This window comes from Tenrec ecaudatus, chromosome 2, assembly GCF_050624435.1.
Source record: "Tenrec ecaudatus isolate mTenEca1 chromosome 2, mTenEca1.hap1, whole genome shotgun sequence".
Taxonomy (NCBI): domain Eukaryota; kingdom Metazoa; phylum Chordata; class Mammalia; order Afrosoricida; family Tenrecidae; genus Tenrec; species Tenrec ecaudatus.
This window is the reverse complement of record NC_134531.1, coordinates 154,508,614-154,521,838: the sequence shown is the minus strand read 5'-3', so window position 1 is coordinate 154,521,838 and position 13,225 is coordinate 154,508,614. Positions and strand designations below refer to the sequence as shown.

Here is a 13,225-nt window from a genome sequence, read left to right as displayed (position 1 = left end):
TCCAAGAAGCTCATGTGGGAGGGATGAGACAAATAATGATCGGAGAAATGATGGTGTCATCAGAGAGGGCCTGAGCAAATGCTGAAAATCAAGGGGCACAATCAAGAGTGTGACTTCAGGGAAACAATCACTGGGTACTATAATCATTGTATGTATAGAATGGGTGTCTTAGTCTTCTACGGGCACCAAAAAAGCATAAAGGAAGTATGCTTTTTAAAATTATTAAATACCTTTATTGGGGGCTCTAGGAAGTATGCTTGAAGAACACAGGTTTGTTGTCTCGCAGCTCTGGTAGCTAGAAGTCTAACTTCAAAGTTCTGTTCTCTCTCTGAGGGCTCTTGGGAAAGATCCTTCCTTGTCTCGTTTCGTTTCCGAAAAGGTTCTAGGCTTTGTAGTGTTTTGTTTTGTTTTCTTTCTGTTTACTCCTTTGATAGTAATGGGGACTTCAAAAAGTTCCTAGAAAAGTGGGATATTTTTGAAACCCCTTCCAATCCAAAGGGATGAAACACATCGCGCACACACCCCTGTGGTGTGTATGGTCTTGTTGATAACACCTGTCGAGTTGTACCTTGTCTCTAAACAAGTTCATAGTTACAGATTAAGGTTAGGACTTCAAGATGGATGCTTAGCTCAAGTGGAAAAAGTGACCTGCAGCACTTGGTGGGGCTCTATGGGGGGCTACTTGGCAGCCAACTGAGCGCTCATACATGAGAGTGTGAAATAGAGCTGTTACTCTGGGGAATTGTGTGACAGCCCCTCAAAATGCTAAGCAGAGTGCACCCAGGAGTCCCACCCACCCATAAGCAGATACCCAGAGTAGTCACGGTCCATCAACTGGATAAACAAAATGTGCGGTGTCCATACAATGAAGTACTGGTTTATGCTATACCCTCAATGACACATGAAAGAAGCCAGCCTAAGAAGTCCACGTGTTATGTGAGTCCATGTGTTTGAAAAGTCCATAGAAGACTCACTCTCTCACTCTCATTCACTCATTCTCTCTCTCTGTCACTCACAACTCTCAATCATTCACTCACACTAACTCACTCTCACACACTCACTCACTCTCTCACTGACTCACACTCTCACTCGCTCACTCACACTCTCACTCACTCACTCACTCTCTCTGGGAAAAAAAGTCCATAGAAATGGAAAGTAAATTAGTGGTTATAAGATTCAGAGTAATAGGAAAGGGGAGTCACAGATACAGGTTCCTTTTTGAGGTGATGAAAATCTTTTAAAATAAGACTGTGGTGATGGTTACATAATTATGTGAATATCCTTTAAAAAACGTGAATCGTATGCTTTAAATGAGTGGTGTTTAAGGCATATGAATTATATTTCTAGCCTGTCCAGACATGATGAGAGTAGCTTTATAAGGACTGCTGAATTCTTCTTGCTTTGCTTTTGTCTACAGTTTTTGAAGAGCCGGAAGACCCAAGCAACAGGTCGTTTTTCTCTGAAATCATCTCTTCGATTTCGGATGTGAAATTCAGCCACAGTGGGAGGTATATCATGACCAGGGACTATCTGACTGTCAAAGTCTGGGATCTCAACATGGAGAACCGCCCCATCGAGACTTACCAGGTACAGAATACTAGCCCACCCATAGGTAGATTGAGTGCTTCTTTTGTGGGGTTCAACCCTTATCAATAATGAGTAACAACCCTAACAAATTAAAGACAATACATATTTGCATTCTGTAATAGTAGTGTCTACAAATACTAGGTGATTTAAAACAAGAGTGTACACAGAGGGACTAGGGACTGGGTACTTATTCTAGGATGAATACTATAGAGGGGCAGGACAAACCATGGGCCTGCTCTCATGACCTAGCTTACCAGGATAAGGGAAGCCAGATGATGGCCAAGAACTCAGGTATGCAGTGAATTATGCAAGAGGTGATGCCGACTGCCATGGCAGGAATGGAGGTGAAAGAGGGACTCAGAACTTTGGTAACTGTGCAGAAGAGGAGCGACTGGAGGTAAGATGGATGGCATGATGCTCTGGAGAACTTCAGTTAAGAATCTCTGTCTGGAGGCACGTGATGGGCTAAAGTCTATTAATTCCATTCCTTTCATGTGTGTTGGGGATAGTTGTGTTATTCCCAGAGATTGAAGAAAGGAGACCAAAGAAGAAGGGATACATTTACGTAATGGCGTTCACAAAGAATATTGACTAGACCATGGACTGCCTGAAGATCAAATTTAGGTCCCTGTAGGAAATCATTGTGCTTGGTAAAGTAACAGGTCATCAAGAAGCCCTGAATGGGATGGATTGCCAGAGTGGCTGCAACCACGGGCTCACATGGAGCCACGATTGTGAGGCTGGAGCAGGCTAAGGTGGTGATCTATTCTGTTGTACAGAGCATCACTGAGCGTTGGGACCAATTCGATGGCACCTACCCAACAAGCAGCCTGTGCGTCAAAGAAGCCCCCCTGTATATTTTCATTACACTGTGGCAAGAGAATATTCTAGGGAAAGGCTTCTCGAATAGATCCTCTAGAAAATGCATCATTTTAAGATTATTGTGCTCACGCCAAACGTTGACATTTTCATTTTCTTTGTAGAACACGAAGGGAAATCATAGCATAGTTAAAAGCAATTTGTGCACAATTCTTTTTAATATATTCAAACCATTAAAATGGTATTAAAAAGGCAATTTAGCTAAATGTATATACATATGGGAAGTAGATGCCATCTAGAATTTAACAGCGCCAGCTGGAGCATGATGGGAAAAACATTGTGAAGTCTATAAGCCAAAGTGAAAGAATTCCATGCTCAACTACCAATGCCTGCTTTACATTTTCATTCCTGTACTAATTGATCTCAAACATGTTTGCATGGATGAAAAGCCATAGATGTGACCATGACTAGCTACTTTCAAGTTGTCCCATAGAATATCATTGTGAGGGGTCATTAAGTCAGCTCCAACTCACAGCAAACCTGCCTCAATAGAACTAAACACCACCTGGCCCTGCACCTTTGTCAAAATTGTTTCAATAGCTATTCCTTCTTCATCATCTGATCTTAGACCACAAGCTCTGCTGACACCGGTTCACTTTGGGTGACCCTGTTGGTATTTGAAATCCCAGTGATGTAGCTTCCGGCAACACACCACAGTACAACAACTTGACAGACACATGGTGATTCCTATAGAGTAAGGTTGGCAAACGACAACTTGAAAGCCAAATCCAGATCCCTATTTATTTCTAGGCATAAAGATCATAAATGATCGAGTGTGATGTGTTTCAATGAAATAGGCAGTGTCCATGCAACAATTACAGAGATCACGTGGCCCACAAATCTTAAAACATTTACTCTCTGGCTTTTTACAGAAAAAGATGATCAACCCTTTAAATAAAACTATGAATCAATAGGCCTCATGATCAGTCCATTCACTATATGATACCAGTTTTCCACCATACATTAAGAACCACTGTATCAGAAAACTAAAGCAAAACTCAGTGCCATTGAGTCAAATCCTACTCACAGTGACCCCATAGAATAAGGGAGAACTTCTGCAGGTTTGCGAGAATGCCGCTCTACAGGAGTAGAACGCCTCAGCGTTCCCCCTTGGAGCAGCTGGTAGTTTTGAACTGCTGAGTTGTGGGTTTTCAGCCCAACATACAACCACTGCACCTGTATAGAAAATATTTGGTACACAAAGGATGGGTTACCTGGTTCTCTCCTGTGATGAGCAGGGTGTACGAGGTGTGTTTGTTTACCTGGTTCTCTCCTGTGATAAGGATTGAGCTGGCCTTATTCTGTACAAGGTGTGTTTGTGTTTTGTTTGTTAGAGTAGACTGTTAATGCTGCAGTCCTTAGCAGATGTCCTTTTCCAACAAGTACCCTGAACTGGAAGCAGGCAAGAACTCGCAGACTGAAGAGGGGAGATCATGGCTCAGACTAGGTTTTCCCTTGACTCGTTCCTTCCTTTTAAGAGTACGGTACCTGCTACACTTATATTATAAATGGTGATGAATCAAGGAAGGTCATAAAGATAGGGAAGACCCGACTAGCTTTGAAAGAACATGCCACTCCCCTGTGTATATTTGTCTGTCCTCTCTCTCTCTCTCACACACACACACACACACAGACACAGACACACACACACATACACACACGATGAGAGATTCTAGTGATCTAATATTTTGTTCTCCCTTTCATAGTTTTACTGAGAACCTTAGGCTCTGAAGAGGTCTGTATTATAAGACTCTAACCCAGCATTTTCAAAAATTGGCGTTCCTTCTTAGAACCCCCTTATCTGTGCCTTGCCTTAAAAATGTTCCATATAGAGGAGGAGCCAGGGAAGGAACCAGTTAGTCCAAAGGACTCACAGCCCACATGAACCACAGCATCTCTCACCTCACTGAGATCAGAACAACTAGATGGTGCCTGGCAACCGCTCTGACCAATACCATGAGAGACGATCACTGTGAAAATGTTTTTTTTTAATTGTCCAACAACAAATGGAAACAAACAAACAAACCCGGCTTCCTGGTCAAGAAGAGCCAAGAGCAAGCCCCTGAGTCTACTGCCCTGAGAGAAGCTTGAAATGAAGAGCCCGCCTTCATGACGTTCCGTGACCAATGTGCTCTGCAGACTAGTCCACCACGTGAACCCAGATGGGTCCATGGCGGCCTTCGCCCAAAACCAAAGCTGAGAGGAGAGGGCAGTCCAGGACAGGGAAGTCAGACAACTGAACGCAAGGAAGCCAGGGAAGAAATGAGAAAGTGCCGACACATGCAGGGGACAGTCGCCAATGCCGCCAAACCGCGCACACATGAAGTGTTGGCTCGGAAAAGTAAATTACTGTGTAAACTTTCACCTGAAGCGCAATGAAATTGTGTTCTTAAAGTGATGCACCACAGAGGAGAAGAATAAGACTGAAGAGGCTTCTGCTCCACTTGACCTCCCCCAAAATGGGAAGCCCGGAGTACCTGTGTAACAAATGTGACTCGTTTCTCACAGGATCAGTTCCCGACGTGGCCCCTGTTCCCTGAGAAGCGCCTCGTCTCCCTCACACACAGAGCCCACAAGTCACTAAAGGCAGCCGTCTAAACACTCAGCCCACAAGCCATACCCCTAACACCCTCCGCCACGTGCTTCAAGCAACAGTCTGTGCTGGCTTTTACTGCTTGCGCTGCAGAGTACTCCTTGTGACCAATGTCTCAATGGACTCCCAAAGCCTAAATATAGACATTGTGGCCCACTGTTCAAGAATCAACCTCCTCCCCCTCACTGCCCCTCTCCTCGTCTGCTTCTTCGCAAAGATAATGGACATCTTCCTCCTGCCTACAAATAGAGCTTGGTCTGGAGCAAACACAGCAAGGTGTCAGCTCCATCCCATGTTCGTTTAGACAGTTGGGTCTCTTAAAAGCTCCCTGAGAATGGTTCTAACGCTACAGGCAGATCTTCTGGGTCAGCCCGGAGTCACGTGCTGTGTGGCTCTGAGGTAGGGGGCAAGAGAGTCGGTACACCAAGAAGAGCACGTGGACCTCACTCTCACACACCACGTGCCCGTCCACAGACACAGGCCCAAATCACGTTGTAGCTTTGAAGCAAGCAATTTCCCGACGAGGGGCCTAGACCTGTTTGGGAATGAAAGCATACAGGCGGGGGGAATTCATTTGTAGAGTTGGAAACGTTACACTGTCCAACCAACTTGGAGAGCTTTGCAAATGCCCAAACCGTTGGATTGAGCATGGGACGGAGCTGCCCTTACTCTGTTGCCCAATAGCAAACACATGGCTGAGCCTCTGCGTTCGGCCCTTGGCGGAACTCAGGGAGCAAGTGGGACAAGGTGCTCAGGTTGTGGGGAAAGGCCATAGCATCACTCTTAAACTCGACGAAGTGAAACAACACTTTGGGAAACATCCTTCATCTTGCCTGCTCTCCGTCTCCTGGCCTCCCCTGAGCCCAGTGTTGCATCCCCCTGCCCAGAACTGAGACACCCCCCCCCATAAGGTGACGCTTATTGGATCAAGCAAGTGGAAGGACTCTTGCTAAGTCGTCGAGGTTGGTCACTCCACATCCACATACCCAGGTTCAATTCCCACTCGGTCACTTGCCTGTGTGACTTGGGACAAATGATAGCACCTCCCTATTGGTCACGCTTCCTTAAAGGGAAGAGAATGGTAGGATCTACATCATCAGATACTTTTAGAGACTACATGAGGCTTTGGTAAGTAAATCACATGGTTAGCATTAAGCTAGCATCCCCCATCATCATGATTGTTCTACTAATTAACTCAGGGACGATCCCTCCTCCCTCCCCTGGGAATATTGAACCAGGTTATTACCCTTATTCTTCCGCCAATTTGGTATGGACACCTAAGTGGCAGAATGTACCTGGGGAAAACACATCTACCCAGGTAGACTAATATCATTTAAAAGTTGTCAGCCAACCTCCAGTAGGCTGAGCGCCTTCGCAGACTCCCACCTAAGTTCCCAACCATGCAGTTCCCACTCCTCACTCTCACCTTCTTATGCTTTGGGGACAAGATTGCCACAAGCTCCAGGACTGTGCCTTTTCAATCTATTCAAAATAACACAGGCATCATGATCCTTTCCGCAATGCAGCTACTGAGACAAAAGGGCGGGTGCACGGGTCACCCACCGCTCTCTGACCGTTTACCGCCCCTACATTTGACCAGCCCTATGAGTCCTTTGGACATAAAAACAATTATGGGACTGGCACAGGGCCGAGCGGTGTCTCATTCTGTTGTGTGCAGGGTCACTGTGAGTCAGAACCGACTCCCGGGCACCTAACAGCAGCGTCCAGGAGTCCTGCCCCTGGGCCTTTGCACTTGTCATACCCTGCTCTTGGGAAGCCTTTCTCCAAAGATCCTTATGAGTCTTTCATTTCCTTCAGGTTTCTGCTCCAATAAAATAATAGCCCAGCTCTCCCAATCTTCTTGTCCATGTTTTTTTTTCTCCAATCATTTCATCATCATCTAAAACCTCTTACATATTTACTTGGTTATAAAGTTTCTCCCTCCAACATTGACATAAAAGTAACACAAGGACATTGGGTTCACCGCTTATCACAATATTCCTAGCAAATGAGAACGTAAAGTCTAGAGTCAGGGAAAGCCTCGTGAGATGGATTGGCACTAGAGGTTCAGAGGCCACGAAGATGCCACAGGACTGGGTGATGTTTCTGTTACTCGTAAGGTCTCCACGAGGAGGGGCGCACCACTTCACGGCAACCAACAGCGCAGCTCCTCTGAAGCCCACAGCAGGCACGCCGCAAATATTTGGTGAATAGAGACTGAATGGAATCCTCCGCAAACCAGTTTAGACAACGGGCATCTCCATGTGCAGAAGACAATGACTGGCAGTGGAAGCCCACATTTCACTTGCAGGGTTCCACATGGATTAAGCCTCTGGTGAATCCCCTCGGACCTGGTCTTGGGATGAGAATAGCAGAACAGAGAGCATTGTAAAGTTGATTGGGGCAGATATAGTTAGATTCAGGGCACAGGGTAGCAACGATGAAACACACAACTTTCCTCTAGTTCTTAAATGCTTCTTCCCCACCAATATCATGATCCCAATTCTACCTTACAAATCCAGCTAGACTAGAGGATGTACACTGGTACAGATAGGAACTGGAAACACAGGGTATCCAGGATGGATGATCCCTCAGGACCAGTGGTGAGAGTGGCGATACCAGAAGGGTAGAGAGAAGGTGGGGTGGTAAGAGGGAACTGATTATAAGGATCTACATATAACCTCCTCCCTGGGGAATGAACAACAGAAAAGTGGGTGAAGGGAGACTTCAGACAGTGTTAAGATATGACAAAATAATAATAATTTATAAATTATCAAGGGTTCATATGGGAGCGGGGAGCAGGGAGGGAGGGGGGAAAATGAGGAGCCCATATCAAGGGCTCAAGTAAAAAGCAAATGTTTTGAGAAAGATGATGGCAACAAATGTGCTTGACACATTGGATGTATGTATGGATTGAGTTAAGAGTTGTAGGAGCCCCCAATAAAATTATTTTTTAAAAACAAAATATAACATCTTATCACTTGATCTCCCTTTTGACCCATTTTCTGGTTGTTTCATCTTTTAATATTTTCTGCTTTCTTTTCCTTAAGGTTTTCCTGTGTTGTTTTATCACTGTTAGGGTTTATTTCATTTTATTTTTGTTTTATATGATTTTCTGCATAGGAAATTCTAATAACAAATCCAGAGAGACCATAACTAGATTAATAATTTACCTAGGGGCATGGCAGGGGAGGTGGGGGGAACAAGGGAGCTAACAACAAGTACAAGCAGAAGAAAATGTTCCAAAATTGACTGTGGTGATGACTGCACAACTGTTGGACTATTAAAGTATATGATATGGGAATTACATACCAATAAAGGTATTTAAAATTACAAAGAAAATAGACATCTCTCACTTAAAGAACCTGGCTCTAGGCCGCAGTCCGCGCTTGGTCTCATCCCTGAGTGAGTTCCCTCCTCACGTCTTCAGCCACAAGGCCAGGCCTGGCTTCCGACCCACGTCTGTCTAGTGTGACGCTTGCATACACTGAATGAATTAGCAACTCGTGTCAGGAGCTGATTGCAGAAATAACCATGGTTGACGATGTTCACTGACCACCTCTCTTCCTGTGTCCCTCCTGCCCACTCCAGGTCCATGACTACCTCCGCAGCAAGTTGTGCTCCCTCTACGAAAATGACTGCATTTTTGATAAATTTGAGTGTGTGTGGAATGGGTCAGACAGGTAAGTCCTGCTCTGAGGCTGGGAACCTATCAAAAGAGGGTCCTCTCCTATGGAATCTTGGGGGGGGGGGGGGAGTTTATCCCAAGCGAAGTTTAGCTGGACAGAGCACAAAATCAGGCCCCCAGGGGCCAGCCTTTGAAAGATTCTGTAGGTCCTTGGGTGGCTTGTGAGGCCAGTGCTGGAGGGTTGGGAAAAGGGTAGTAGTAAGACTTGGGGAGGTTCTCTTTCAGGACTGACATGCATGGGAATTTAATGTCAACAACAACAACAAAAATCCTATCTTTCATGAATCAGATACCTTCTGAGCTGGTTAAGCATGCTTAAAATGAAAATCACGAATGATTCCACTGGAAAATTCCAGCTGGAACAGCTCAGATTATACAGTCCAAGTGTGCTTCTAGAGCTAAAATTTCCCTTGGAAGGTGCTAGTGTGGAGCTGGCCAGCCGCCCTGGGTTCGTTAGCTGCATTCTAGTTGGCCTCATTTATCACGTCCCCTGAAAGTGATGTATTACTGTTTCAAAGCCTTCGACACTGCATATGGCCTCTCGAGAGTTCATATCTGGTTGGGCAAATACAGGTGATTCTCTGACTTCACGAGGGCCATGTGCAGCCTGCTGGGGTGGATTTAGGCCCTTGGTAAAGGCAGTACCACGGTCAGTCCTTGGAAGCGCAGTCCTACCATGGGGCAAGGTAAGGTACACCGAGATTTGGGTTTTTAGTGAGTCTCAACACCCACCCGTTGTTCGGTTTGCTGGGCCACTGAATCCAAATGAATCTCTCACTTAGCAGCTCCGGGGAGGGAATCCGCATGATGCTGAGTGTAAGTAAGTCCTAAGGGCAGTGTTCTTTCAGAGCATCACACCAGAGAAAGGACAGTACCACGAAGGGTACTGCTCATCCCAAGCACACAGCAGGTGTTCGATAACCGACTATAGAGTAGGGTCCTCTAATGCCTCCTGGGAGCTCAGCTTAGAAAAATGGGCATCAATCACTAAAGAAGGTCACAGTCTACATCAGCCAACTCTAACCCCCACTTCTCCTCACCCAAATGTCCCACAGCTAAAAGTTTGGCTCAGGTAATGTCGAGCTTTTCTGAACATCGATGCACAGGAAACAAGGCAACAAGGCCGACAGCTTCTGCCGTGGAGTAGAGCAGGAGGAGGCTTGAGTCTCCACGTTGCCACTTAGTAGCCATGTGACAAGTTCCTTACTTCTGCCTGCCTTCTATGGAATACCTGAAGCTTAGACATAGTTACAGAGGCAAACCTCTCAGCATAGTAACTGACATGGTGGTAACTGTCTTCCCCCTCTATCTGAAGCTCAAAACACAAAATCCCCTGCCAGGGAGTTGATTCCACCTCATAATGACCCTCTAGAACAGTGTAGAACTGGCCCCCTAGATCTGAGTGACTGTAACCGTTCACAGGCATAGAAAGTCCTGTCTTTCTCCAGCAGAGTCGGCTGGTACATCCAAACTGCTGACCTTGAGATTCACAGCCCGACGCCCAACCCATAGAGACAAACATTTGACAACGTCTATTTCTTGGGCCAAAAAAAATAACAAAATCTAACCCTTGATTAATTTGCTTAGCACAGCCAACAAAGTTCCCCCAAACTTATCTCCCTTGCTGTGGCCCAATCTTGTCAGTTTTCCTTCATCTCTCTGCACAACCCAACTCATGTGTGGAACAGATGGGAAGCTGACTCCCCGTCTGACTCAGCCAGACAGCGCTTCCCCAGAAGCAGGCTTGGCGCTCCAGGAGGCAGCCACCAGGCACAACGTGGAGGACCACCGGCAGCTCCGTTTGTCCACGGGCTCTCGCTGCCTGTCAATGTGTCTGAGATGTCTCCGCTAAAGAGGCAGGCTCGTGCTCCTGGAAGGCTTTCTGGCATTCGCCGACCCCTTGTAGGTACCCCGGAGAACAAATAAATCTTACAAAATTACAGAAACCATCTGTCAGTCCACGACCAAATCTTCCCCTTTCACTATACCACATCCTCGTAGGATGGAAATGTGCTGCCTTTCTTCCCGCTTAGACTATGATGACATGTAATTTTCTAGAATTGTTTTTTTAAAAGGCCGAAGGTGAATTAAGTTCTGAAACTGTAAGGAGAACACACTAAGGATCAGTGACCTGGCCTCTCAACACCTTTCCCGCCACACGGCTGCAATCAAGCTGCCGGAGCCAACAAACCTGTCTGTGACAGCCCTCTGTCCTTAGATTTGTTTTCAAAAGTGTGTCTGCTCTCAGAGCCTCATTCTGGTCTCACTATCCTGGTGTGAGGTGGGTAGGGATGAAATCACTTGAAGTCACTAGACTCAGATCCTGAATCAAAGAACCAAAGAAATTGGATGGAAATTTCCATCAAACAAACAGCAAGGCAGATTGTCACATTCCTCCATGACGAGTTCCCACTGGTTGTTCTTGGTGACACCAAATGAGCCCAGTCACACATTCTCTAAACTAGATCCCTCGGTGGTGCAGGAAGTTTGCACAGCTACTGACCTAACAGTTGGCCTCTCTAACCACCCCTGCAAGGACCGGGCAAATCCACTTCTGTAAAGAGTCTCTTAAAAAAAAACACAGTCACAAAAATGTTCTGGGACATTTCCACTCAGGGGTCACCGTGAGTCAGAATCAACTCAATGGCGGTGGGTCTCATCACAGTATGGCGTCACGGGGGGGGGGGGGGTTACATCACTGCCTCTGTCCATAGCTCCGGCTCACCCCGTGTCCTCTGCCTTACAGCGTCATCATGACTGGCTCCTACAACAACTTCTTCAGGATGTTCGACCGCAACACCAAGCGCGATGTCACCCTGGAGGCCTCCCGGGAGAACAGCAAGCCCCGGGCGATCCTGAAGCCCCGCAAAGTATGCGTGGGGGGCAAGCGGAGAAAAGACGAGATCAGTGTTGACAGTCTGGACTTCAGCAAAAAGATCCTGCATACAGCTTGGCATCCTTCGGAAAATATTATAGCAGTGGCGGCTACAAATAACTTATATATATTCCAGGACAAGGTCAACTAGGCGGACAAGTTATTACCTAATAATCTCACATACTCAATACTAGACAAACATGTTTTTAAATGTTTCCTTGGGCCTTCATTGGATGCACTGACTTTAATTTCCCTATACAGAAAAATCACGGGGATAGACTGGAAAGGAGTCCAACTCGCCCACCTCCCCAGTTCTGCGAAACGTTGTGTCAAACTCAATAGGTTCGGGACACTTCCGTTGAGAGCTAACAATAATTCTCCCCTAGTTGACTTGAATCTCTGATGCTTTTATTCCCCGGTTCTCTCTGGTGGGGCCAGTGTTTTGTTTCTCGGTGTCTGCTGAGGTAAAATGAGGTTGTCTGTAGTACTTAAGGAGAAAAAGATACTTTTTTTTTAATTAAAGAATTCCATTTGATTGAAAAGAATCAAAAAATAAACACCGTTTACTCTACTCTTAGAGAAATTCTTGTGTGGAAACTCAGAAGTAGTCAGCATTTCTTTCATTCCCTAATTTTTTTCCTCCCCATTTCTTTGTAACAGTTCCATTTTGAGTCCGAGATTTATTTCTGAGAAAAGGACACCGAATGAGAAGGAAAGGGGCACCCCAACACTGGAATTGGCTCTTCTTGTGCAAGCCATAGAAGCAGCCCGAGTGTTTGGCTAGGAAATGTCGAGGGGGCTTTGAGGCACATTAAGAGAACACTCTCCACGCAGGGCTTCTCAGAATTGGCTTGGCAAGGCCGTGTGGGGCCAGATTCCATCTGCTGCCTTTTAACTTTGGCTTTTTTGTCCTTTGAAATGGCTCCATATAATGCCCCCACTTAACACGTTCCTTGGCTTTTTTTTCTGCTTCAACCTTTCCCAGCTTATTTATGCCATTGATTTCTAAAGGCTAAGTCCTGGTTGCTTATTATCTGGTGTTTTAAATGGGGCAGTGGCACCCACCCCCTCCCCCAGTTTCCCCAGAACACCAACACCACCCCCATCCTCCTGGGATTTCAAACCCCAAAGCAATCCCATTCATCTCCATTGTAGCTAGAAGCAATCACGCCAATAACAATGCAGATGAGCGCTGTCTAGGGAGGCAAGGCTAGCCTACCCCAAGGTCATCGTCTGAAAACAAGAGAGACCAGAAGGCTCTCTCCCTAAACCCACAGGGTCCCCAATGGAGATGCTGCGGCCTTGCGGTGCAGTCACTTGAACCTGTGCAGACTGGTTCCTTCTCGTCCGTTGGGGATTCGGACTTGTATGTTCTTGGAGGCTCCTTCCAGTGGCTCTCTATAGAATATCTCTAGGAAGAAGACTAGATGAACTCAAAAGAATTGACAAATCTGGAGAAGAGGCTTAGGGATGGAAGCTGTAGCAGAGTGGGTCAGTTATGCACTGGGCTGTCAACCGCAGATAGCCAATCAAAACCATCAGCTGCTCTTAGGGAGAAAGAAAGGTGGGGCTTCCTACGGCGGTAAAGATTTACAGTTCTACT

At 46.1% G+C, this 13,225-nt stretch overlaps 1 protein-coding gene across 1 annotated transcript in view; it reads left to right on the top strand.

The window, feature by feature from the left end:
- The window catches only part of PPP2R2B (protein phosphatase 2 regulatory subunit Bbeta), a 342,103-nt gene extending 329,746 nt beyond the window's left edge, over nt 1-12,357 (top strand). Inside the window, exons 7-9 of the mRNA XM_075543149.1 lie at nt 1,418-1,587; nt 8,651-8,742; nt 11,494-12,357. Coding sequence (XP_075399264.1) covers nt 1,418-1,587; nt 8,651-8,742; nt 11,494-11,773 — 542 coding nt within the window. The 3' untranslated portion in view covers nt 11,774-12,357. The remainder of the gene's footprint in view (nt 1-1,417; nt 1,588-8,650; nt 8,743-11,493) is intronic.
- The last annotated feature ends 868 nt before the right edge of the window (nt 12,358-13,225 follow it).